General features: G+C 58.0%; 1 protein-coding gene across 4 annotated transcripts; it reads right to left on the bottom strand.

The window, feature by feature from the left end:
* Nucleotides 1-1,942: 1,942 nt before the first annotated feature.
* Nucleotides 1,943-26,078, bottom strand: RAPGEF3 (Rap guanine nucleotide exchange factor 3). 4 transcript variants are annotated; one of them, XM_047741702.1, is made up of 28 exons: nucleotides 24,892-26,078; nucleotides 24,205-24,552; nucleotides 18,447-18,500; nucleotides 18,255-18,361; nucleotides 17,969-18,090; nucleotides 17,647-17,815; nucleotides 17,017-17,101; nucleotides 16,622-16,682; nucleotides 16,435-16,511; nucleotides 16,114-16,260; nucleotides 15,467-15,579; nucleotides 15,102-15,226; nucleotides 14,722-14,800; nucleotides 14,363-14,513; nucleotides 14,195-14,277; nucleotides 13,330-13,369; nucleotides 10,740-10,821; nucleotides 10,293-10,439; nucleotides 8,267-8,364; nucleotides 7,680-7,805; nucleotides 7,405-7,586; nucleotides 7,053-7,143; nucleotides 6,900-6,950; nucleotides 5,923-6,010; nucleotides 5,512-5,576; nucleotides 5,061-5,115; nucleotides 4,864-4,935; nucleotides 1,943-4,052 (listed from the first exon to the last, which is right to left on the bottom strand). In XM_047741702.1, exons 2-28 carry the CDS (start codon nucleotides 24,295-24,297, stop codon nucleotides 3,934-3,936), a joined length of 2,682 nt encoding a protein of 893 aa, XP_047597658.1. In that variant the 5' UTR covers nucleotides 24,298-24,552; nucleotides 24,892-26,078; the 3' UTR covers nucleotides 1,943-3,933. The 4 variants fall into 4 exon arrangements, with proteins under 4 accessions (XP_047597658.1, XP_047597655.1, XP_047597657.1 ...); XM_047741699.1 differs by having other exon boundaries at nucleotides 24,205-24,417; XM_047741701.1 differs by having other exon boundaries at nucleotides 15,102-15,190; nucleotides 24,205-24,417; nucleotides 24,892-26,075.
* Between the last annotated feature and the right edge of the window lie 216 nt (nucleotides 26,079-26,294).

The raw sequence follows: 26,294 nt of genomic DNA, 5'->3' as shown, positions 1-26,294 counted from the left end.
GCATAGCTGAGTCAGACTTGGCTTCTCAGAGGATCAGCTTTCATCATCACTGGGAGGAACCGATAGTCACTCATCACCAGGGCTACAAGCCCCTTTGTCCTCAGGTGTCCTGTCCAGCGGGGCTTGGGGCTTGGGGCTTGGAGAGTTCAGAATCTCAGAGAGGGGTGCCTGGATTGGGTGGGGCAACTGGACAGGCTGGGACCTTGGGTCCATCCCCCGGCCCTGGCCACTGTGTGAGAAGCCTAGCACTCCTGTATGAGGCAGGGTACCAGGATACATTTTGGAAATGCATTTACGCTCTGGCCTATCCATCCATGGAAGGGAAGGGGGAGCCAACTGCCCCGTCAGAGTCTGCCCAGCCGCTGGCCACGCTAGCTGTCTGATACTCAGGATCCTCAGGGGGCTTGCACCCCTGCTGAGGGGAGAGCAGTCCCAACACCGGGAGGCCGAGCGATGCCTAAATGTTTAGGGGCGAGCAGTAAGATCCCGTGGGGATCCACTCCTCCGTGGGCTTGTGCTCTGTGGCATCCGCTCCCTCTGACAGCCTGGCTCTGGACCTGTCTGCGAGGCGGGGAGGTCTGCTCCAGGAAGGCCAGGATCTCATTCACAGAGCCTGGACCTGTCCTGTCCCATTCACAGAGCCCCTACTACATAAGATTTTGAGAATGAAGTTGTGGGGGTGTGCAGTTGTGGGGGAACGTACATGCCTGGACCTATTTCTCTAAGAGAAGAAAATGCCTGGGTTCGGGGAGATTGTACCTGGAGCGCCGGGGGCACGAGGAAAGGGCAGGGGTGAGCAAAGGACCACAGCACGGGACCAGCGGGTACACACCCCAGTCCTCACCAGTCCACCTGCTTATTAGCCAGCTACGCCACCTCAGGCAAATCATTTTGGGCCTCAGTTTGACTATAAAATGGGGACGGGGGTAAAAATATGTGCGCTACTCTCCATATAAAAATAATAGAGGCTGAAGTATGCTGGAAAGGATGGAAACTATTCACATCGAAGCCTATCAGCATGATAAGTACTATGAATAACAGCAATATTAAAAAGACTTATCTTTGCAGCTTGGGAAGCCTGGCGGCCAGAGGCCCAGGGCTGGTGGGGGAGGCTGGCTCCCAGGGAGGAGAGAGCTGGGGCAGCCAGAGGGTCAGACAGTCGGGCTCCCAGGCTGCCCTCCCCTCTCACCAGATCCTGCTCAGCCTGCTGGAGAGGCATGACCCTCCCTGGTGTCTACCTCACAATTAGCATCCTGGCTTTCCCAGGGAAGCTAAGGACAAGGGGTAGGGGAGTAGGGATGAGTAAGTATGTGTGTGTATCTGAGAGGAGGAATCACCTGCTCCGTTCTGTTATCCCTCGTGCGTGGGGCACAGGTGCCCACGCACACTCACGCACATTCACGCACACACACACATACTTTCTTCCCTGCTTTCCCTCTTCTTAGGTAAGAGACTTATTTAAGGCCTCATCTTACACTTTCTTCTCCCAGCAGTGCCATGAGTTCCTTCTCCCGTCACAGCTGTCCTGAAGTTGGGACACTAACTGGGAGTCCCCTACAGGCAGCCTGGGCTGCTGGGACATGGCACGGGAAGATGCCTCCCACCCACCCCATGCCTCGGCTGTCAGGCAGATAGAAGCTGACGTGGCCCTCAGAGCAAGAAGCCACCATGACCCAGAACCTTTCCCTCCTCTGTGGTGACCCAGCCCAGTCAGCAGCGTCTCCGGTGCCCAACCTGTGTCCTCCTGCCCGTCCTGGGCACTGTTTTCCTGGCCGGGCCTCTCCCAGTAGGCTCAGAAGCTATACCCCAGAGACTGAGGCAGCTGGGAGGTTGTAGGGCGGTCCAAGGCACAAGGAAGGTGTGTGTGCTGCCAAAGTTCCTTCAGGACATAGGTGTGACCACAGAGAAGGAAAATGGAAATGCTGACGGAGGATACCGGTCCTGACCACGCTTGGCTTCCATTTTATTGTTGGAAGGCATGTCTCACTCTGGAGTCTGAAAGGATGGTGAAGGGCTATGGCCGGCGGGCTGGTCTGCTCTTGGCCAAAACCTCATCAGACAATGGGTTTCAGACGGAAGAGAGCCCCTGGGAGTCCTGACTCACCAAGGCTTGGGCCTCATGTCATGATTGCTCAGCTCTGGAAGCTTCCATGCCCCGTGGCCTTGCATCTCCACCCATAGGCAAGGGAACTGGCTTGGTTACCCTGTCATCTGCTCTACTCAGGCTCTCCCTGGAGGAGTGGGTTCTGCCCAGCTTCACTCAAGGCTGGGTTTGGGTGCTCTCTACCCACCCCGACAGGCCGAGGACACCAGACTGCCAAGACTGTCTCTGTGGCTCTGGAGGCCGAGCTATGGTTTGACTTGTCACAAAGGGCTGGACTGAGATCATCATACCCATTTTACAGATAGAGAAATGGAGGCAGGGAACTGTTCCTTAACTTGCTGGGATTCTCAGAAACCTGAGGTGTAATCCCAGCTGTGCTGCTTCCTGCAAAAGGCTCTAATTCTCTCTGGGAATAGTTTGTATGTGTGTCCCTGACCACTAGGATAAGAGGTCTGGCAAAGCAGGGGTTAGAGGAGGTGGACTTGAGCCGGTACGGGGTCATACCAGCTACCTCCTTGGCCTCCAGGAAGGGGCCCACTTCCTCCAGAAGCCCTCAGGCCCTGACGCTCAATGCCTACTCTGAGGTCATTCCCCAAGACCAAGAGGTTTCCCTCTCTCTAGACCAGACAGTGAACCTCCCCCTACCACGTTCAGGACCATAGGAAGCTGAGAGAGGAGGGAAGCCCTGCCTGGGACTTCGTCAGAGGAGCTCCCTGGGTGGGACAGGAGTGCTGAAGGGGCAGGGGAGGAAGGACTGAATGTGGGCAGAGCTGGCTGGGACCATTCTCAAGAAACTGGATTTCCTGGGAGCCTGCTAGGCCTGGGAAAGGGATGGCTCCCCTCAGAGGCCTCCGCCTCAGTGCTCTTTCTCTCACCGTCCACAAAGTGGCCATTTCTTAGAGGCCTCGGGTTTGTGGAGAGGACCACCCACCAGGCTGAGGCGCGCTGCAGGCAGAGGGATAGCAAGCGCAGCCAGGAGGGGAGGGTGGAAGGAGCCAGTGGCGGCTGGTCTGTAATGGAGCTCTCAGGCCACAGTGGAGAACCGAGGGTCACCCCTGCTGGCCACTGACGGGGGCTCCAGGCCCCAGCAGCTGCTGCGGCCAGGGGCCGGCCGTCAGCGGTCTTGGCGCTCCGCCTGGTTCCCAGAGCCCCCTACAGCAGTGGGAACGCTTGTCAGCCTCCCTGGGTCCACTCCAGAGACAACACCTCCGCCCCAGCTCTTCACTGACACACCCCACAGGGCTGGCCTCAGAACACAGCATCCCCGGTCATTTCTGTTAACGGTAAGGCTCCTCAGGGGCCACCCCTCCCATACAAACAGGCCCTGCCACACCCAACTGTTTATCTCCTGTTCCTGTGCTCTGGGAAGACCAGCAGGGGCCCTCCTCCCTCACCCCTCCCCGGGCCACACCGGCCCTGCCCCGGGCCTGCACACCCGCCATACAGATGGGACCTGCTCCCTCTGTCCACCATGAAAACAAAGCGCCTGGAGATGGCCTGAGGACAAAGCCACAGATGCACAGAATCTGGGAAAAACGTGGTGTGGAGAGCTCTCTATTGAACCGAGTTCCAGCGCCTGCTCTGCTCTCCCGCCCGCTCCAGGGCATCTCTGCCCCCCATTCCTTGGCCTTGGGCCCCAGCTCATTCCACTCCGAGGTCCTCCTTGGCCGTCTGTCATCACGGGGGACAGCCGCCTCCATGCCGCCCACTCCAGGGCCGTGAGTCCACTCGGGAGAGCCCTGCCCAGCTGCCACCGGCCTGCGGGCCTCCTGGCCCCGGGCGGGCCCTGGCTTTCCTGACCGGAAGTGCCTGCTCCAGCCCCAGCTGCCTCACGGCTCCAGCTCCCGGGAGAGGCGGGACAGTTCCCGCTGGTTGTCGATGACCTTCAGCTGCTGGACATAAGCCCAGGGGCTGGCCGGACTGCGGGTGCTCAGGGACTGCTCAGAGCCTGCTGGGAAGATGGGAGGGAGAGTGGTCAGGGGAGGACAGCCGCCGCTTTGTAGCGCCCATGCCTGCCCACCCCCCCACCCCCACTCCCCGGCAAAAAGGAGCAGATGAGCCTTGCCACCCTCCGCCCCCCCACCCTGCCAGTTCCCACAGCCCAGCTAGTGGCCAGTCTGCCCTCCGGTCTGGGGCAGAGGTGTGGGGAAGGGCTCAGACTCCGAAAAACAGGTCCCCAAGATTTCGTACTGCATAACACCCCTTTCACTGAATTCAAAAGCAACGGCAACTGAAGAATTTTGTGGTCATCATAAATCTATGAAGCATTTTAAAAGCTCTAGGTGTATGCGTGTCTGTCCATATAAATTTAGCTGTGTCACTGTATTATGGCGGCCCACGAGGACAGAGGAGTACGTAGGGAGAGGGAGCTATCGTCTGTGCACACGCTTGGCATGGGTCCAGCAGTGTTCGTTCTATGATCCCAATAGATACATACATAAAATAAAGGGCAAACAATGACAGCGCTGGATAAACCATGGACTCTGATTAATCCCACTTCACGCGACTGCAGACCAATTAAAAAAAAAAAAATCGGGTCTGGGGTAAGCGGACCCCTGGTCTGGGGCCCAGCTCTATCACTCTGCCCCAGCCTTCCACAGGTGACTTCAGGGCTCAAGCCTGTTCACGTGTCTTTAAGTTGGGAGAAGGTTCTAGCTTCCTCAGAGCGGTGGGGTGAAGATTTCACAGCATCCTACACGCAGGTGCAGGGAAACACCAGCCAAGGCTACCCTATCAGCGCCCAGCCCTGCCCCACTTACACGTGGACATCCTCGCCACCTGGCTGTCCTCGTGGAGGTGGGATACTCGGCTTCTGAGAGGCGACAGTGGCACTGGGCGGGGCGAGAGGCAGGAGTCAGGGAGACAGGGCCCAACCAGAGCCTGGAGGGGCAGGGGTGGGGGTGGGGGGTGGGAATGTGGATTCCAGAGGGGCGGGGGCAGGGGACCAGCCCCTCACCATTGCTGTGGCTTCGGCAGTGTTGCAACATCCGCACGGCTCTGGCCATCATTCTCTGTGGGCAAAGTAAGGACACAAGACCAGGCCTGAGGGGCAGGACCCTGGCATGGCCAATGGGGCGGCTGCAAACCAAGACCCCTTTGAGTGGGGGTGTTCCTAGGAACTAGATGGGGCTGTATCTGCTTTGCCCTGATCCTAACCCTAACTGCCAGGTGACCAGGCAGTGGGAGAAAGAACAGAGATCAGGGAGGGCTTCGGGCTCTGTTTGCCGGGTGAGGTCATTAAGGCTGTCTTCCCCAGCACGCAAGGGAGTGAATACGTTAAAAGAAGTATTCATCCTTGTATTATTAATAATGACTTTAGGTCACCTCCCGCCCCCCACTCCCTTCCAAGGACACAGCCATATCTCAAACCCACTCTAGGAGCAGATGCCCACTCTCCTTGAACTCACCATCTTTTCAAAGTTGATGAGATTCTCTACCAATGTGTGGTTTCCTTCATGGATGAAGGTCATGTCTGCAGAGAGATGGGTTTTGCTTCAAGATCCCCAAACTCTTACCCCCTCCTACAGCCCAGGAAAGGTGACGGGCCAATCATGGGAGCCTTGGGCCTGTCCCAGCCCCACACTGCCCTCTTCCTCTGACCCCTCGGAGCAATTTCCTTGTATCTCTCAGGCCTCGTATCAGAGGCCATCTGATGTCACCAGCACTTGTCTCAACGCTGCTTTTAGCCTGAGAACTCCTGATTCATCTGTGTCCCCCAAGGCATCAGCACCCCAAGGGTCAGGTGGACATACAGACAGATGCGGACAGACGCGGGAACGGATGGGTGGAGGTGAGAAGGTAAGCACTGGTCCAATTACCTTTGAGAAGAAGAGGCATGAAGGGGATGATGGGAGGAGAGAGCTTGGTGAGGGCCAAGCGATAGACTCGGTGGTTCCATGAAGGGTCCTGAGAGGGGAGAAGCCTCAGTGAGGGAGGGACCTGACCACAACACACCATGACACAACCAAACACCACCTGCTCGGAGCTCAGCTTCCTCTGGGCCCCAGGTCTCCCCGTGGCGGGCTCTGCAGCAGGCAGGAGGGGACCTGAAGCACCGTCGGTCATCTGTGTGTGAGGCTTCCTGGTCTTAGCCCCTCAAACACACTTCAGGGGCCCAGGGGTTTTATGGAAAACCCTCTCTCTCTCTGTCCCTCCTCTTGTTTTGTCTCTGTCTGTCCCTCTCTAGTGGGTAAATTCCTCTGAATCTCTTGAGGCCGCAAGGTACATTTTTTTCTTGAGCGCTCATAGCCAGGCTGATAAAAACCCTTTGTGTGAGCTCTCTTGAACACTCCCAAGACCTCTTAACCGCCAAGAATTCCTGGCAGGGGGGTGGGAAGGGCAGCCAGCTCCTCAACTCTTCCCTCGTCTCTGGCCTCCTCTAGCATCTCCTGAGGGGCCACTGACAGACTCTGGCCCACCATGGGTCTGGTGCCAGGACCTGCTTCCTGGGCCTGGGACAGGTCGGCAGGAGACCCGTGTTCCCCGGATGTTCCCCCCTGGTGCTTCAGAGCCCAAGGCCAGACACCACATGTGTCCTGTCCTGGTCCTCACACAGGACCTCACGGCCACAGCTAAGGTTCTCCCACCCCTGCCACACAGGACACAATACGCTCTGTGCCCCCCTCATTCTGCTAACACTTCATGCCGCAGCCAGCACCCCAAACACACAGCCCAGAAGGAATCCGACTCTGGTCCAGGGCTGGGAACTCTGGAAGTGGCCAGGGAAAGGTAGAGGGACTGCTGGGAAGCTCAGAATCAGGGTTTCTGGAAAGAGGAGCCAAGGCCCAGCACTCACCAGCAACCTCTCGAGGGCAGAGTACAGCTTCCGGACTTTGTGGGGCAGCCGCTATAGAGGAGAGGCAGATGGAGCTCTCACTGCTCCGGGATGGGAGCCCTAGCCCCAACCCACACTCCCAGGATGGGCACAGGCCCTCCAGATCACACCTACCTCCCAGGTGTGGGCCAGGCGGCTGATGGCCGAGTTGCTGAGGCCAAACATGACGGCAAAGAAGGAATTGAGATTCTTTTGCTCCTTGAGGCTATGGATAGAAGATCCAGAGATCTCAGGGGAAACAGCCATGCCCACAAAGTTCCTACCCAGACAACAGCAAGCCTGGGGCCCAGGATCAGGCCCGGCCAGGCCAGCGCTGCCTCTGTGGGGCCTGGGGCCAAATGGGGTTGGGGAGGCAAAGACTCTAGGAGACCCAGGGAAGCAAGGGGATGGCAGATTAGGCAACTGGGGACAGAGACGCCTCAGGACTCGGCCACACACACCCCCGCTCCAGCCCACAGACACTCACTGGGCGGCCAGCTTGATGAACTTCCTGAGCAGCTGGGCCCGCAGGCCCGGCACAGGGCAGAGACACAACTCCGTAGCCACCCAATACTGGAGCTCGTTGAAGCGGCGCATGAAACGCTCCAGGTTGGCCGTGGTGACGTCCCGCAGGTGCTGGGGGCCCAGCACGTAGTGGATCAGCTCTACCTGGGGAGGAGAGAGCAGGAGAGATGAGCCCACACAAGGTGGGGTGCCCCTGCCAGCCGGCTGCATGCCTCCCCTCAGCTCTGCTCCCCGCACCTGGTGGATACTGTTGAAGAGGCTCCAGTCGTGGTCTGTCAGCTGGCCCGCCAGGTCCTTGGCACTCACCAGGTCCAGCCCCTCCGCAGAGCCCACAGTAGGCCCCAGCTGCTCGGGGTGTGGGGTCTGTGGGTACAAGAGAGCTCAGGAGGGGAATCCAGGGGACAGATGCGGGGTAGGAGGAGAGAGTTTGGGGCAAAGACTCCATGCCTATGGTCAAAGGGATGTCGGGGAGGAGAAGGGTGCTACCAGGAGTAGGCCTCTGAAGGATAAGGCTTCCCAAGGAGACGTCTATCCTTCTGCCAGCTCCCCAGTGCTGAGACCCCCCCTCCTTGTAGGGCTCCTATCTCCTGGGGAATCTCCAGTGGGAGGAGGTCTTCTTTCTCCTTGAAAGCTCTCAACCAGCTCTCTCCCTTCCCCTGCTTCTGGAACCTTCCATCAGCTGAGGCCCACTCCTTCCACTTCATCCTTAAGACCCAGCAGCAGTCAGAGCCAGGGCCTCGTCTCCCCTCTTTGTGACCCTCCCCTGCACCCATCTCTGCCACTCCCAAAACCCAGCTCCTCCCTGCCCCCCTGTCTGTTCCTACCAGCTCGTGTACTTCCTGTGGGTTGACGACAAAGAGCCGCTCATTGAGCCCCAGGGATGTGGCCACACCACGGGCCTCTGGCTGCAGGCCAATGGCATCTGCAAAGAAAGCAGAGGCTGGGCTGGGGGGTGGGGAAGTGGTGGACAAAGACGGAGGCCTGGGAGCCACCAAAGGCAGTGTCGGGGCCCCAGTTGGGAGGCTTGGAGGCCCCTTCTCCCAGTGGCCAGGCTAGAGTCCTGGGCAGGTGCTCTTGCCCACAACATCCACACTGCCCAGGTTGTGGACAGGTCAGCACACCGAGGAAGACAAGAAAGGATTGTCAGTGACATAGGCAATATTCGGGCAACACTGAAGTCTCCGAGAGTTTCCTCTGTTGTCAAATGGAGACAGCAAGACCAACCCTGACAACTCACAGGTCCAACAAGTTAATTTATGTAAGCAATGGCAATAAGTAGATGAGGCATGTAATGGCCTTTGAAAAGTGGAAAGTGGGCCTTACTTAGTGTTGATTTTCATCAGCAACTACTGAACGAGCCCGTGTTCTTAGTCATGTGTGAATCCCCACTCTCTAGGCCGGTAGCCTCCAAAGTAAGACCATCATGTGTCCAAAAAATATCAACTCTTCTCCTTATATTTATTTTTCTCATCTGTTTTGCAGTTTTACTTTGTGGGTAGCTTTAGAATTATATAATGTTAGTGTGGGAGTATATGTATATGACTTCTGAGCAAATACACAGATAACAGCGGGTTTGTAGTAAAAATAGCGTTTACTGACATGGGAGGGGATCTAAAAGATCTGAAGGAAGGTCAGTGCTCTGAACAGTTCCTGTCACATAGTAGGGTCTCTGGTTCCGGGGCAGCTGCAACTCTCTGAGTCGCCACCAGGGGGAGGTGCTTCCCAGAGCAGAACACAGGTGCGCGGGACTTCATCCTGAAGCCCCACTTCCTGAAGGAGGAGAAGTGTTTGCTTTTCTGGCCCCCGCTCCTTGCCATTTTTCCCTGGGTGCCCCTAATTCTTGTCTACTCTAGACTCCAGATGTCAGGCCTGGGCTGTGTCCTTCACAGAGACTGAAGAGGGGTTTCTGATGGCCCAAGGTCCCTGAAAGGAGGTCTAAGTAATTCTCATGCTTCCATGTTCCAAGCACTAACTTTGTGCCAGCCCCGGGCTAAGTGTTTTCTTAATGTGACCTCATTTAATGGCCACAGCCGTCCTGTGTGATGGGTACAGTTTTAGAGCTCATGGGACAGGTGAGGAATCAGAGGCTCAGAGAGGTTAAGCACTCTGTTCAGATCAGGATCACACAGTTCGTCGGCAGTGGGTCCTGGGGTCCCAACACAGGCCCGGGGGTTCTGTGGATGCTCTTAACCACCAAGCTTCTCTGCCTCACCTGCCACGCTGTCTCCAGCTCCTAACACATTGCTGCCCCATAGCTGCCTCTCAAATATGTGTGCCAACTGACATAATGAATGAAGACTACCTAAATTCAAAAGCCAGACACTCTCAATGACTCGGGGAAATTGCCTCATCCCCTTGAGCTTCAGTTTCCTTGAATGAAAATAGGATGAAAGTACCTATCTCATAAGGTGGTTATTAGAATTCCATGAATATATGAGGACGATAATAATAAAATTAATGTACAAAGTGCTGGGCCAGCCACCGTTCTAAACCCTAAAATAGGCTCATTCAGTCCTCACAGTTCCTCTGTGAAGTCGGCACTCCTATCAGCCCCATTTTACAGATGCTGAAAAGAGCACAGAAAGATCAAGAAGAATCCTGCCCAAGGACACACAGACAGGGAGCTAAAGGGCTGGGCCCAACTGCAGACAGCTGGCCCCAAGCACATGCTCTCAAGCATGACGCGCGAAGCCCTTTGGAGACCTAATAAACCGCCCTTAAATGCTAACCATCACTAACATTGATGAAGGTGATCAAAATGATTATCTTAATTCAAGGGCAGGAATCTGGGCAGGCACGGACAGAGGGGTCCCTCCCTCAGGGCCATCCCGCCCAGAGACACAAACTCACCACCCGCAGAGTTGACCTTCACCAGCACCTGCCCCTTGGTCCAGCCATCCTCCTGGGCCAACGCTGCCATCACCTCTCTCACGGAGGCCGTCACAGGCAGCTTCAGGGTCAGCACGGAGTGGTCCGGTCGGCAAATGTCATAGGGGACTGGAGAGGAAGACCAGGCTGAGCTGGAGGAAGAGGCTTCTTGGTCCCCCCAGCCAGAAGTGAGCGTGCAGCAGATGCAGCAGTGGGAGGGTCCCGAGGAGGCAGGGTGGGTGGTGAGGGGAAGCCTGGGTGGATATGCTGCCCTGGGAGGGGGCGGTAGGGAGGTCCTGAGTTGGGGGGACACACCCTGTCTGGCAGCCTGGAACAGAGACCCTGAGGAGTACAGTGTGCCCTCCTCGGCCAGGCATACTAAGGTCCAGGATAACGACAGCAGGGTGCAGGCTGGCAGGGACCACCAACCTTTGTCCCCAGCTCGAATGGCACAGTTCCTGCTGGGGAGGGGCTGGTCCTGTGCGGGGAGCCAAACGGGCATGTTCCTGGTCTGAGAGGGAGAGAAAGTAAGCCCTGGGTCACAGGGGGCACAGGGGAGAACAGGCAGAGCAGAGGCTTCTGTCCCCGGGAGCGTGAGACCTGCACTGGACGCACACCACCGGCAGGCTCTGCTTGCTGCGTGGACCTGAGCCGGGTAGGCATGAGGCACCAAGGCTCCCCGAGGAGAGACAAGTCAGTGCTCCTGTGCCTGCGTGTCACCCCTTTTGCCAAATGGGCCCCGAGTGATCCTAATATGAGCACACCTCAGCCCTTGGCCCTGGTTTTCTCCTCCTCTTCCTCCTCTGGCGACCATTTGCTAGCTGGCTGTTTGCTGTGTGCCACGCTAAGGACAGGATTATTCTAAATATCTAAATAGTCACAGTAGCCCTTTAACAAAAATATTCATATTATTCCCATTTTATAGGTAATAGAAATGAGGCTCAGAGAGATTAATTACGGGCCCAAGGCCACACAGCTGCTAAGTAGCACAGCCAGAATCTTAACCTGCTCCTCCCTCCCTTTGCGCTGTTACCTCCCCACACGCTACTGCCCTATCAGGCCCCACAGCCCTTCTTCATGTGGCCCCAGCACAGGGCAAGGAGTGGAGGCTTCCACCACACAGTGCCTCCGTCCACCGGACTGTTCTTCCCACTCCTGTACTGACTCTTCCCCTCCCAGCTCTGAATGGGGCCAATCCTCTGAGCTCAGACCCTGGCCTGCGGGTCTTCTCTATGTTTCACGTCTCAGAGCTCTCCCCAGAGTTCCACACCGTCTCGCACCACCTACATGGGGAGGTCGCAGCCTCTAGCATCACCTTCTCTTCCAAACACCTCCTGGATCCTTCCATATCTGTGCTCCATCCCCCCCAGACGCTCTCATCCTGCCTCCCAACCTTTCTCCAGCCCTTGACCTGCCGCCCCACTCTGGTTTCCCTAAAGCTTATCATCTTGTTCTGGGGGTTCCTCTGAGCCCCTCCTCCCAGCCCAGGCCAAACCTCAGATCCACCTGCTCAGTTGCTTCCCTCCTCATGTGCTACAGTGGCAGGATTATTCTCCTCCATCAGCCCTTGGGTGCCTCCTGCCCCTCCCCCCACAGCCCCCACCTACCCCCCAACCCGTCTGCCTGACCAGAGCCAGATCAAGCTTCCTAATGCAGCTTCAAGGCCATCACTGTCTGCTGGATAAATCACCAGCTCTTTAGCTGACCTACTCAAAACACACACTTGGCCTTGTCAACCCATGGTTCCCACACCTCCAAGGCATCACACTGTTCAGAGGACAAGGACCAAACCCCTCAGCATGGCCTCCTCTGGTGGCTCCCTCTCACACTCCCTCCTGCAGGGTCCCAAACAGGTAGATTTCCCTCCCCGTCAAACCGGACTGTGGGGCCTCTTCTGCCTTGACCCTCCTGCTCTGTAGCTCTCAGCTCCTGCGGTCACGCTCCCCGATTCTGACCCCGAATCAGCCCGTCCCTTCTCTGTCTCCAGAGACTCCTGCCTTTGCTGTTAGGCATCACGACACTGTTCAGCCGCTCTGTCCCTCGCCTGTCTGTGATGTGAGCCCCACATGACCACCCCCACTTCTGCAGCAACAGCACCTAGCAGAGGGCCTGTGAGGGCAATTCCACACTAGTTCCTGAGCACCCGCCATGAGCAAGGCAGCCTGGGAGCCCTGGGGAAGCAGAGGTCCGGGCCCCTCACTCTCAAAGCCAGCACTCCAGCTTGGTGGGACAGGCACTAACAGATGATAAAGAAGTACCCCACATGGTGCTAAGGCTTTGAGGAGAATCACAGAAGACACCTTGGCAAGGGAGAGGGTGGGGGTGCTCTGAATAAGGAGATGGGGGAGCCTCTCTGAGAACCCAACATTTTCGCTGAGATCATAAAGATAAGGATCTAGGTGGGCCCAGAGCCAGAGATAAAAATTTCCAGGCCCTGAGGTAGAAACAAACTTTGCCTATAGAAGAGAAGGAGCCTGTGAGAGTCTGGGGGCAGGGGGAAGACAGGCCACCGGGCACAGAGAGCCTGGTGTTTATTTTCCCAGGGCAGCACTCCCTAGAACTGGCCCCATCCTACCTTTCCAGCCCTATCTCCTACTATTCCTCAAGAAATCTCAGCTCCAGCCACACGTTCTCATCCCCCTTTGCTGCCTGTGGTCCCCTGCCGGGGATGGCACTGGCCACCTCTGATTCCCAGGAACCTTCACGCTTCAGAGGCTGCCTTCAGGCACCGTCCCCCCATCCCCAGAACTGCTAACTGGTTCTATGAACACGGATTACCTCCCAAATGCAACAGAAACCCCTTGGGGTGAGGTAGGGGTGGAGGGGTGGCCCTAGACCTCTGTGCCTCTCCAGGCCCATTGGGGAGTTCCTGCTCTGTGAACACCTATCCCGGCCCCAGGGGTGTGTCTGTGCGTGGGAATCCTTCCCAGGCTGAGCCCCTGGGGTGGGGGCTGAAGGAGGGGCAGAGGGAAGAAGCTGGGGCCAGACAGAGGTGAGAGGAGCTGGTCCATGCAGACACCTTCATCTGAGGAGATGCATTCCCACAGCCATTTTCCAACCTGGGGAGCAAGTGAGAAGGGCAGTGAGATGTGGCGAGGGACGGAGCAACGGACCCCTGTGGGTGAGACAGGAGGGTAGGGGCAAGGAGTGGGGGTAGGGGGCCTGGCTCTGGATTCCATCTGCCCTCAGCAGAGGCTCAGAGCTTTGCAGACTTGCTAAGTTCCAGCCAGAGGGGGCAAAGCCAGGGCTTGAAACTCAGCCCCTGTATGCTGGGATTTTCGCAGGCTAGCACAGGAAGGAAAGAGAGTTCCAGGAAGCAATGTGCCCCAGGGGTCCATCTGGGCAGGTGAACCCTCCCTAAATCTCACCTGGTCCCACGGGAATGTCTGGGAAGACCAAGAGAAGCTCTAGGAAATGCACCGGGTGGGGCCGGCAGGACTGGGCACTGAGGATGCTCTGGGGTAAGTACGTGCAGAATGGAGGAAGTGGGAATGGCAGGTGCACTTGGGAGAAGGTGCGAGGGAGAATGCGCAGGCATGGCGTGAGGGTGAACAGCAAGCCACTGGTAGGAAGGGCTAACTGTAATAAGGAGTCAAATGAGCAATCCCAGCTGACACTCCCAGGGCTCACGGCACCTGCAGGTGCTGCTCAGCTAAGGCATGGGAACACGCCATCCTCAGTAGATGGGCGCCGTCCCGGTGTTAGGGACGAGAGCCCGAAGCCCTGAGATGGGGACCATGCCTAGAACAACAGAGCCACAGGCAGTGCAGCCTGGATGGCAAGCGACGTGTTTGTGTCAGTGTCCAGAATCAGCGTGGGGTTCTCCATTCCCCATGCACCACCCGCCACACATGTGGAAAGTTAACTTAGAGCCTGAGCATCACCTGTGGTGTCGCCGCCTCTCCGGCCACTGCTCCCGCAGCAGGAGGCAAAGCCGCGTGTCTCTGCTCACCAGGTCTGAGAGTTTCTGGGAGGAGCCAAGATGCATTGGCTCAGAGGTAGTCTCGCCTCCCCCCGGCTGCCCACTCTGGCCCTGCCTCACCCCCAGGTACCTGGAGAAAGCTGGTGGCCACCGGGTCTGCGTGGAGCATGGGGCCATAGAGGGCCATCCACTGGCTGACCAGCCGCAGGATCTGCTGCCTCTTGTTACAGATGTAGGTGCTGTGCTCCTGCTCACTGCCCACCGAGGGCTCCGCGTGGAAGGTGGGTGCCAGTCAAGGGAACCACAACGGCTGGCCAGGCCACCCACCACAGCTCAGGCAAAGGACGGGCAAGGACGTCCGGGGCCCGCGGACAAGCTGGTCTCGGCACCAGCCTGGTCCTTCGGAGAGCTCAGCGCAGCCCTGTGGGGAGAGACCCCTTCTCCCTGTTCTGTACAACCTCCTTATCCCCCCTGGGGCTGGAAGGATATTGGTGCAGGAGGGCGGCACAGAGCTGGGCACTGGGCATGAAGACGCTGTAGGTCAGGAGGAAGTCACTGAGGAAAGTCTCTGTAGGGCAGGAACAGGGGAACAGGAGGAACCTCAGAGATCAAGTCTGCCAAGCACAGATACAGACAGAACTGGGGTTCCCTTCTCCTAGTCCCATAGCGTCAGTGTCCCAGCAAGGCCCAGCCCCTGTGATGGCATTCCCCACCCAAGCCAAGAGCACAGGAATGAGGACTTCCTGCTGACTGTCCAAATGGGCCAACCCAGCACCCACTGACATCACACTCAGGGTGCCTGGCCCTCTCCCAGACAATGCTGACCACCCAATGAGTCACACAGTAGACGGGGCGTCTCTTGCCCCTACCTGTTGGGTCATGAGCGCTGGAATCAGGTCGCATGGCCTCCAACAGTAGTTCCAGGATCTTCTCTGGGGTGCCAGACATCACGGTATACCTAGCAGAAACAGCCAATCCATAGCACTTCCCACATCTGGACAGACATCAAGAATCACATCACCCTTCCCTATCCGCCAGCTCTGCCCCACCTTGGAGTTTAAGGAAAAGCTGGCTCTGGGGGTGCATCTGATCCCCGAATGCCCCTCCCCTCCCACCCCGGGGAGGCCAGCGAGCAGGGGTAAGACATGGGGGAAGGGAGTAAAGCCTGGAAAATGGAAGGAGAGAAGGTGGGCAAGAGAGAAGGTGTGCAGAAGGAGTATGGCAGATGTGTTACCGGTTCCTGCCTGGGGTTGGAGGGCGAGAAGGGCCAGCTCCCTGAGAGGCTCTCTCCAGGACCAACACCACTTTGCCATGTTCTTCTAGCCTCATGGTCTTCGCCTCTACATCCTGGAGAACAAGCCACACCCAGTGCTCAGTACACACCGCAGGTCCTTTCCCCTGTTCCAGGACATCTCTCTCCACCTCCCTGGGCCCCACCAGGCTCCCACAAGGTCATTCAGCCCTTCTCCCACCCCATTCAATGCCCATGACCTTGGATCTTCCCTACTCCCAGTCCTCATCATGCAGCCTGAGCCACCTCTTCCACCCTTCCCTCCCCCACCTCCTTCTGTGGCTCCCACTCTCCATTACGCTGCCTCCCCTCATGCCCTAGTCTCCCACCCTTCTGTGCCCTGCCACCCCTCTGTAGCCACCCACCCCCACGGTCTCCCACACTGAGCTGGGGTTCTCCAGTTTCACGGAGCCTCCTCAGCGTGCTATGGACCTCTCCCATGCACCAGCCATCACCTCTAAGCTTCTCCAGCTCCTACCTCTCCATGCTCCTTATAGGCCTTCTCTGGTCCCTGCCCCTTACCCCCTACCACTTCTCCAGAGGAGGGTCTTTGCCACGTCCCCTGCCCTTACCACCCCCAGTAACGGCACCTTGATGATACGGTTGAAGTCCTGCTTGTCCACGCGGAGAAAATGACAGTTGTCTTCTCTCAGGATGATAGTGGCTGCCCGGGGTGCGTCATTGACCAGCGCCAGCTGTCCAAAGTCATCTCCCTCATGCAGTGTGGTCACCAGCCCCTGCAGCCAGCGCCCCCCCAACCCTTGTCAGAGCAGATCCATGGTGGGAGAACCTCTGGGCAGGAGGAGACCCGGGAGATTGGTAATCTTGGGTCCATTCAAGGTCTTGCCTCGAGGGCTAGGGCCAGGGAAGCAGATACCACCAAGGAGGCTGGAGAGAGAGGGAGAACTCACCTTGCCATGGGTCACCACATTGACAGATCCTTTCCAGATAATGTACCATGAGGTGCCCTTGTCTCCCTGGCTGAACACTGAGAGAAGAACCCATTAGACACACCTGGGGTCACCCTCCACTTCTGGACCATGGCCTCTGCCACGTCCAGACCCCTGGTCCCAATGTCCTGCACCCCATCTGACTTACACACGGTCCCCGCTTTGCTGTGTGGTTCAAAGAGAAGAACTGCTGCTAATTCCCGCTTTACCTATGAGGCGGGGAGAGGAGGGTCAGTGGAGCGAGTCCAGGGTAAGAAAGGCCAGGTTAGCGGGGAGGTTAGGTTCAAGGACACAAGCACCTGGGGGCAGAGATGGGGCTAGGTCAGGTGCCGGGGATTCAGCAGGAGACAACGCAAGGGAAGGAAACAAGCCAGGAGGAGCAGAGGGATTTTTGGACAAGGATGTTGGGAGCCAGAAATTTGATGGACATTTCCAAGCCAGAGGCTGAAGGGGAGGGAAGCACCTGCTGGCCCAGCCATAGGGGCCACAGGGGTTTGCAGGGAGAGGAGGTGCTGGGGGAAGGGTGGAGGCAGGCGTACTGACCGAGTTGGAGAGGTGGGCCACAGCCTTGATGTGCAGGAGCTCCTCAAAGATGATGTCCAGCTCCTCGTCTGTGCGCTGACCAGGGCTGCAGGCATAAGATGGTAGAGAAGCAAACAATGGACTGCGGGCCTCAGCGCATGGGAGCCACTCCGCCCACCAAGCTCGGGCCCGGGGCCAGCTGGCCGCAGCAGTGGTGGTGACCGGACCAGGCCGGCCACTACTGCGTGTGCACCACGTGCTGGACAAGGGGCAAGTGCTTCGCATGTGTCAATCCCACCTGCCCTCATGACAACCCTGTGATGTGGGCACGGCGCTCCTCCTTTGACAGAGGAGGAAGCCGGCGTGGAGAGGTCCAAGGCTACCCAGAAAGTCGCCCGCGGAACTGGAACCTGAACCAGGACCTGCCTGCCCACCCCCTCCCAGCCACCACCGCCCCTGAGCGCACCTGCTCCTTGTAGACCCCATGCCTCCCACCCCAGTTACAAAGGAAGAAACAGGTTCAGAGGTGGAGAAGGGGGGCTCCAGATCACACAGCGAAAGGAAAGGGAACCTCTCAGAGATGAAACGGAGAGACTAGAGAGTCTTAGAGCCATGCGAGGCCGGGTGCGGGCGGCAGGGCACCCGACTCACGGCTTGCGGAGTGCCACAGTGAGCAGGGCGTCAGGCCCCCGCTGGGACAGCAGGGCCACGGCCTCCACCAGCTCCTCTTCCAACTCCCGGACACCTGCGGGCTCTGGCTCCGGCCCGGGGAAACGGTAGAATTGGGTATCTCGGTCCTGGAAGGTCCAGTCGTGTTTCACTGCAGGGCAGAGGCCCAGGTGTGAGGGAGGCAACAAATTGAGGCCACGTGGGTATGAGGCCCTCACAGTAAGGCCCGCCGAGGCTCCGCCCCCAGATGCCTGCCCCCCAGGACTGCCCAGCCCGGAGGGCCCCACCCTGGGTTCAGGCTCACCATGGCAAAGGGCACCTTCATCCAGCAGCACCTGGCAGATTCCCACAGCTTGGCTCCGGGATTGGACCCCCAGGCCCAGGGCCAAAATGCCATCCACCAGCTCCCGGCCAGAGCAGCATTGCCTATGAGAGGTAAGGGGAGAGGAAGAGGGAGAATGAAAAGGCAGGAGGGTAGAGGGCAGATGGGGGAACTAGGCTGGCAGCAGGGTGAGGCCCAGAGGCCAGAAACAGAGCAACAGGGAGAGACACAGGGGGCGGGCAAGGAGACAGCCCAGGCCTCCACTCACCGATAAAGCCGAAGGTGGTACTTTCGGTCTCGGATAAGGGTCGGGCAGGTGACGAGGAGATGTCGATGCAGCTGCTTCCCAGCCCTGAGCACCCGTTCCGTGGACGCCTAGTACGGGGAGGGCCACAGCTGGCTCAGGCCCTGAAGCCCTGGCTTGCTGTCCCCTCCCGGCTCCACCCCCTGCGGGTGGTACCTGCTCCAGGCTCACGCTGAAATCCAGGGACTCCTCACTGTCAGTGAGTGGCGTCTAAGGGCAGGGGGGAGGGTCTGCGTGTCAATGCCAGCTCATGGACCTCAGCCCTCCCCATTTCTCTCGCACCCCTTGCGCCATCCCCAGCTCTAAACACATGCACCTGAGCTACTCGGCCACCCCCGTCCACCAGGCATCCACCTCTCCCCACCCTACAACCAGACCCTTGTCTTCCTTCTCGACACGAGCACTGCACCCCAAGAGATGTGATCCCTGTTCTGCTTACGCAGGGCCCAGGTGTGCCCAGGCTCCCAGGTGAACCACACCCGTGTGGGGGACATTGCTGAGAGAGCGTGAGGATGGGAGGGAAGAAAGGCCCATGACAGGTCAGGAAGTGAGCATCTTTGCTCCTAGCCTGGGGTCACACAAGCCTAATCCCGAGCCGGGGTTCGTCCCCAGCCACAAGACCTGGGGACTCCTGGATTCAAATCCCTGCTCCTCCGTGTACTAGCAGTATGACCCTAAATATATGGCCTAACTCCTCCCTGCCTCGGTTTCCTTGTCTATAAAACCTATGAAACACTCATAATAGCAGTACAGAGGCTCTGGGCAGGGTCCTGTGAGTTAGTGTGGATTGAATGTTTGAAGCCCAGCTTCACACAGGGCTGTACGTACATGTTGGCTATTATTACTCATCTGTGAAGCAGAGGGCAGGCTCCTTGCTGGAAAGGCCCTATGCTCTCTGAGATGCAGCTGCTAGCCCATAACTCTGCAAGAGGGAGGAAGTCTTGGCGGGGCCCCACCGGCTCTGGAAGACGGGATTTATGTAGAAACACTGGTTAACAAGGCTTCCATGCCTTTGGTGTCACCTGAGCCATCCAGGACCCCAGGGCCCATAGGTCCCGGGACGTGGGCTACAATAGCCCCTTACAACCCTTCTTTCTCTGTCAAAGGGAAAACTGGAATTTGTGGACATCTCTGGACAGGATTCCTGACCCTCCATGGGCCCTCCCAAAGGCAGAATACTTTACAGTTTACAAAGCACGTCTTGCTTCATGATTTCCTCTGATCCTACACAGAAGAGGACCAGACGGAAAGTAGGCGGAGCAGGGATGGTCTGTCCTCTCTGACTTCGGAAGTCGGGGTGAAGAGCCGGTGTAACTCAGTCACTCAAGTATGAGTGACTACTTAGCCAGACAGCTGTGCATAAGCTCCAAAGTGCTCACATTCTTGGTCTCACCCCACCCACCGCACCTGCCTGGCTCCTTCCCCTTCCCCTCTTCCCCCTTCTCACCAGCTCTGTCTCCTGCTTTCCCAGATGCCCTCAGGACCCTGAAAAGGACCTGGCTGGGGACCTGGGGAGCAAGCAGGCCCAGGGCCAGAACCCCCTGGCCTGGTCCTGGCATCTTCCCACTGTGTGCCATGCAGAGGCCCGAGGTCTGGCAAGCACAGGCGCCTGGTCTGGGGCTGGGTAGAAGTCGCTAGGTGTCCCTAGGGTATCCCTGCCCGGGTCATGGGGCCCAGCCTGGTGCCAGACACAGAGCCTTGGAGACTTAGCAACAGGAAATGAGGAGGAGGAGGAGGAGGAGGAGTCGGGGAAGGAGGAAGGGCAGGAATGCTACCAAGCCACCCCCCTGTGTCGGAACAAACAGTGCTGAGTGCTAATGACTTGTTGTTCATGTCAAAATGCCCAGGTGGCCCTGTCCCTGCCCCAGCTCTCCTCTGTGCCCTAGCCTGTGCTCCCTTCCTGGTATTATTCTGACCCTGGAGGGCACGTTAGGAAGGGATGTGTCCGCTCCTGTAGGGCCAGGCAGGGCACACCCCAGATCCCAGATCCCCAAGCCTTGTTGAAGCCATTTCCAGCCCAGCCTCAGGGAATAAGCACGAGGGTCAGGAGAAGTGGGCTCTGGCCCATCAGAGCTGAGGAAGGTTCCTGAAGACCTCCCTCTCAGTCTGCCAAGGACAAAAGGAGCCCAGAGAGACGAGGTGATGGACCCAGAGTTTCACAGCTGCTCAGAAATTCAAGAGCATACTGAACAGCCTGAGCTAAGCCTGGAGGGAGGTGTCTGTCTCCTGCTTAGCAGCTGGGGAGGAGGAGGCTCAGAGGTGACACAACCTCACTTGAGAGTTGGTGAAGAGGGGCTCTGGGATTCACGCTGTACTTGTCTGGTTCCAAAGCACAGGTCCTCAGCCCCTCCACACCACCTCCACACCACTGTCTCCCAGGCACCTCCACGGCCTGGGGCTTCCCCCACCTTGTGTTATGGACAGATAAATTCGGCCCTCAGGAATATTCCATGGGCAAGTAAATTTAGAAAACCTTGCGTTAAATGAAGTTGCCCGGGTTTGTTATCATAGTCCCTCTGGGTCCCTACCCTGTGCCTGTGCTCTGGGAACATCTTAGGATAGGGGTGGGCTAGCGGCGGTACTATTCAGGAGATACGATTAAGGCTAGGGTCTCCCAATTTAGACGCCCAGGTCAAATCTCGGATCCCCAGTACCAGCCAGTTGTGTGATCTTGGCTGCTTATTAAACTCTGTGGGCTTTAGGTTCCTCATCTGTAAATAGAGTTTGTGATAATAGTACTCATCTTATAAGGGAATTATGAGGGTCAAATGAGTTAATAACGTAAAACACTCGAAGTGATGCTTGGCTTATGGTAACTGCTTAGTAAGTGTTAAGTAACTTGATTAAACCATTATTTCACGATGGGCGTCTATTACCCGGACACAATGCAAAAAATATTGTGTACCTTGGCCAACCCTGTCCCTGATCTGATAACCCTGAGTGTCACCATAGGGGTTCTCAGTTGGAAAGAAGTGGCTGGTCTGGGTAGGGGTAAAGGCCCTTGCCCACGGCATACCCTCCTGCCCAGACAGGAGGGACTTAGGGTAGAAGAGGAGCTTCCGGGCACCAGCACCACAAGCCAGCTCCACCCTCCCTCCCTGTCACTTGGTGTCAGAGCCACACTGGAGAGGCCAGTACTGAGCCAGAGAGCCTCGTGGAGACCTGTCAGACCAGTTCCCTTAGGCCATGGCTAGGGTCTCAGGCCAGGGCTGTGTGTGTTGGGACAGGGGAGGACGCAAGGGGAGGGGTGATGCTTTGGGGGTCAGTGTTACCATCTGTAGCCAAAGAAAGCACGCCATGTACGGCCATCATAGCCAGACCACCTGGGACAGAAGCCTCACTTTGTCTCTTAGCAGAGACGAATCCGAGCCTCTTGGATTTGTCACTTAGCCACCCCGTGCCTCTGTTTTCCTCTCTATAAAATGAGATGACGACATTAGTATCCGTCTCGCAGGGCTATTGTCAGATTATCTGATATGATAAGGGAAAGCTCTTATAATAGTGCCTAGGACCTGGGCAGCTGGGTGGTTCAGTCAGTGAAGCCTCTGTCTTCCGCTCAGGTCATGATCCCAGGATCTTGGGATAGAGCCCCACATCGGGCTCCTCCTGCTCAGCAGGGAGATGGCTTCTCCCTCTGCCTCTCCCCCTGGCTTGTGCTTCCTCTCTCTCTCAAACAAATAAATAAGATCTTTAAAAAAAAAAAATTGTGCCTGGGACCTAAGTATTAAACAACTATTAGCTACTACCATTGTTTCGACAGGTTGGATGAAAGCATGTTTTCAGAATTAGAGAACAGAGCCACCTCCCCCAAAACAACCACTCAAAGGGAAGCATCCCAGGCTTCTCTGAGCTTGTGAGACCCACCAGATGTATCCTGACCTTGCCTCTGCCTCTAGATAAATTGATCCTTCTCTGGCTCCCAGACATCAGACAAGATCTCCTCTCCCTCTCCAGTGTTCCAAAGGAGATGTCCTTCCATCCCATTCCAGTGTCACTTTCGCTATAGTTGGTAAGTCTGGTCTCTATCTAACCTCAGGCCGTTCTGCTCTTGCTTTCATTTTCTCTTGTCCTGATTTTGTCACAACACAAAGTGCTCTCTTCAGGCCTCAGGAGGTTGATGGGTTTCCCCCTGGTTTTCTAAGAGGCTGTCACTGCCTGAATGACTGCCAGCACTGTCCTCCTAGCCTCCACTCCTTTAAAACATCCACCCTTTACCCACTGTAAGCAGCCCCTGGTTCCTTCAGGTGAGCCCCTCCTAGGCCAAATGCATCATCTACAGGTGAGAGGTGTGGCTTCTTAAACACAGTGGCAGTGGGCTGAGACCACCATCCCCCCATTGCCCAGAGGCAGTCATCAGGAGAGGGTGTAGCCCTTGCCCCAGCCCTAAAAATCTAAGTTCCCTTTAATCACCCATTCCCACCTACCCCCCACACACCTGGCGGTGGGGGGGTGGGGGCTGTGTTTCAGTGACTTTCACCCCATTTCTACTCCAGCAACCCTCACAACACCCTTCTGGCCTCCCCACACACCCCAGTTCTTCAATTCTGGGGGCTGGGAGAGTCAGGAGACAGCCTGTGGCCTCTTCCACTTCCCCCGCCCCCCCATTCCCCCTCCTGAGTCTTTGAGTCCCCAGGGATCCTCCAGTGACCTCACTGTCCCAGGCACCTGCCCTTTCCCCCACTCCCCATCTTGCCTCTACTAGCTGGGAAGGGGACCGGAAATGCACAAGTAATTATAGCCTGAGAAGGAAGGAGGGAGGGTTCTAGCCCTCAGGCTCCAAGCTTAGCTACCGCCAGTGACCTGGAGGGGTAGGGAGGCGGCTTGGCCCAGAAGGGGCCGCTCCCCTGCTCCCTCTGGAGCCCCAGCTTGACCTGGACCCAGGCCCAAGAGACAACTGATCAGGAAGACCCAGGGAGGGAGGGAGGGGTTGGGGGAGAGCTAGGGACTGGCACCTAGATTATCCTCTCAATTCCGTTTTGGGGGAGGAGGTCCCATCACCTTGGCAGACCTCATTTTTTCTCACTCAGCCTCATATTTTGATAAATATAAGTGGCAGTTGGGCAAGTGGTAGGAGGAAAAGAGGCAGAAGGTGGTGGTCATCCTACTCAAAGGGACTTGCTGATAAAAGACGTAGGTGACAAGCTCTCCCAATTCTGTCACCTGCTCCTGCTTTCCCTCTACCCCTTCGCCCAGGTTACCCTCCTGGCATCCCACACCCCCCACCAAAGCTGTCCCGTGACCCACACAATAGACACACGCGAAATCTCAGGGGAAGGAACTCTAGGGACTCTGGGTGGTCGGAGAGAGCTTCTCTGCTGATCTGAATTCCGTCGCCCACCCTGCGCCCCACAGCTCTGCCCACTCCTGCCCTCTCCTTCATTCTTACAGCTCCAGGAGGCTCCTTAGCAAAGGCAGACTCCAGCTCCTGTCTCCAAACTTCACCAAAGCCTCCCTTGAGACCTCAGAGCCAGACACCAGGCAGTGTTCACATGACCACTTCACCCCAAGATCCAGCAGAATTGGCGCAGTTCGGCGGCTCGCCATAGGAGAATGTTGCCACGGTGAGAGATCCAGAAGAGCAACGAAGCTTACCTAACCCTCCCCCTTGACCTGCCCGCATCTCCCACATGCCTCCCACCACCACCTGGGGAACACACGAGCTGCCTAACTCGGGGTGCACAGAAGTGACAGGTAGATGACAAATCCCCTTCCGCCACGCCAGCACGGGCAGGGGTGAGTACCACTCGCACGCAGACACACATGGGGCGGCTGTGTACGCCACCCACACGCACAGCAGCCCAGCTGTTCACCGCACCGTGCAGCCCCCTCCACCCCCCGTGGCGTACTCCTTCTCGAAGTCCAGGCCCTCCGGTCCCACCGCCCGGCCCTAGCTCAGCAGCTGATAGGCACTCACCCAGCGGAGCCCCTGGATGCGGCTGGGACGCTGGTGCTCCAGCAGCAGCTGGTAAGAACAGCTTCGGGGCCGGTGCACCCTCTTCAGTACCATGTTGAACAGGGTCCCCTCCGGCACCACGTCCGGGAGGCCTCCCACCTGTGCCGCTCCTAGAGAGGGGGTGTCGTCCACAGCCAGGCCCACCTGCCAGCGGCTCTCACCTGGCCAGCCCACCTGTGACGCAGGGAGGAAGGCAGAGAGCCATGGGACTGGGGCTGGGACCGGGGCAGCTGGACCAGGGCGCAATTGCCCCAGGCAGAACCACTTCCTTTGAGTCCTCTGGACTGGTCAGGCGGAGGTGCTGCAACCCTGCCAGGAGCCGGGGGAGGGACAGGAAGACCTTCACTGGGGCCTGCCGGTCTGGCGCGCTTCGGGGTCTCCAGCTGGCGGCCGGAGATCAGGCCTTTCTTCCCTGTCTCCTTTGGACTTCTGCCCCACCCCACAGCCCATGGCCCTGAAGGGATCTCCGCCACCTCCCAGTATGAGGCTACGGACTCACTGGATCCCCCAGAAACACAGCTCTAGCTCAAACCCTTCTTCTCCCCTTCTCCTTCACCCCTGGCCAGCCCTCTCTCTCCCACCCAAACACCCCACGCACCGTCAGCTTCCTCTTCTGTTCCTCCCCACCCTGACCCCCACCTTACCCACCTTCATGTTCCTGCTCAAGCTCGCACAGCCCTGCAGGCTCTAGCGAAAGGCTGGGGCGGGGGGAGACCCTCAGCGAGACCCCGATTGCTCCTAGAAGGGTGTGGGTTGGAAGCCCCAGGCGAAGTGACCAGGGTAATTCCTAGCTGGACCCGCCGCCAGGGCAACGGGCGGGGTGGAGAAGCTCCTTTTAGGTGCGTAGAGGGCAGGGGGCGTGGGGGGGAGCCCCCCCCTGCGTCAAGGAGCCCCAAACCTCCACCTCCGTCCCAGACGAATGAGCCAGCTGGCACCGGGCACTGAAGCGAGGCTGCAGCTGGCACTGGTCCGGGCGGGAGCTGTCACACCCCCCTGCGCTCCCCGCCCCCTTCCCCTCCCCGGGACCGGCTGAGAGGGCAGGGAGGAGGCGCGGGGACTGACGGTGGGGGAGGGTGCAGGGAAGGGAGCGGGCATGGGCCGGGGGTGGAGTCAGGACTCGGGGGTAGTAGGGCGGGGGCCAGCCAGAGACCCGAGAAACCCCAGGGGGCAGGAGCGGCCCGGGCTTGTGTGCCAGGGCCGCCGCGGCCGCGGTGCCGGGGTACGGGTCGTGAGTGGCGGCACCGGCCGCCACGTGGCCGGGAGGAGAAATGCAAACAAGGAAACCGGGGTGAAGGGGGAGGGGAGTGAGTCATTGCGGCCCCACCCGGGAGGGAAATCCGGGCTGGGGCCGCTTCCCGGCCAGGGGCGTCCTGGCTCCTGTTTCGGTTCAGGGTCTCGAACAGCCCGGGGGAGGGACTGGGCTGCTTTCCCGTGGGGGAATCCCGCTGCCGAGCCTCCCCTCCCCAAGACACACACACGCACACACACGCACGGACGCGGGTGGGGAAATTGAGGCCGGAGAAGAAGGGCTGCTCTCCAGGAGGGATGGGGGCCAGAGGTGTGGCAGAGCTGTGGAAAAGAGGGGATTTTCGAGAACCACGCCCGCAGCGCTCTCCCCGGCTGCTGCCGGGCGGCTGGAGGCTGAGCCTCGGGATTCCAGAGTCCTCTGCAGGCTCTGGACTAGAGGCCCGTCGCCTTCCTGGGCTTCAGTGTCCACCACCGCGCAGATGGCCCAGAGCCGCCCTCTTCGCCCCACTCCAGCTTCGGAGAGGGAGGGGAGACAGTGGCCACTCACCGCGACACCCGCAGCGTCCAGTAATTGGTCAGGACAGGGATGAGGGTTTTGAAAGGAGTCTCACACCCCGCCCCCAGCCTCCTAGGACTCAGGTTTTTGGCCCAGTCTCTGTCCTTTGCACTTTGCTGCTGAGCCTGCCTGAATTGGGGAAGACGCTAGCCATCCCTCCTGTTTGGAATGCTGAGCTCCCATCTCCCACCCGCGATTATTTTCTCGAAGACAGTTTATAATGGTGATTAAAATCTCAATTTTAGTA

This window comes from Lutra lutra, chromosome 8 (genome assembly GCF_902655055.1).
Source record: "Lutra lutra chromosome 8, mLutLut1.2, whole genome shotgun sequence".
NCBI classification, from domain to species: Eukaryota; Metazoa; Chordata; class Mammalia; order Carnivora; family Mustelidae; genus Lutra; species Lutra lutra.
The sequence above is the reverse complement of the archived record's forward strand: the minus strand, read 5'-3'. Positions and strand labels throughout refer to the sequence as shown.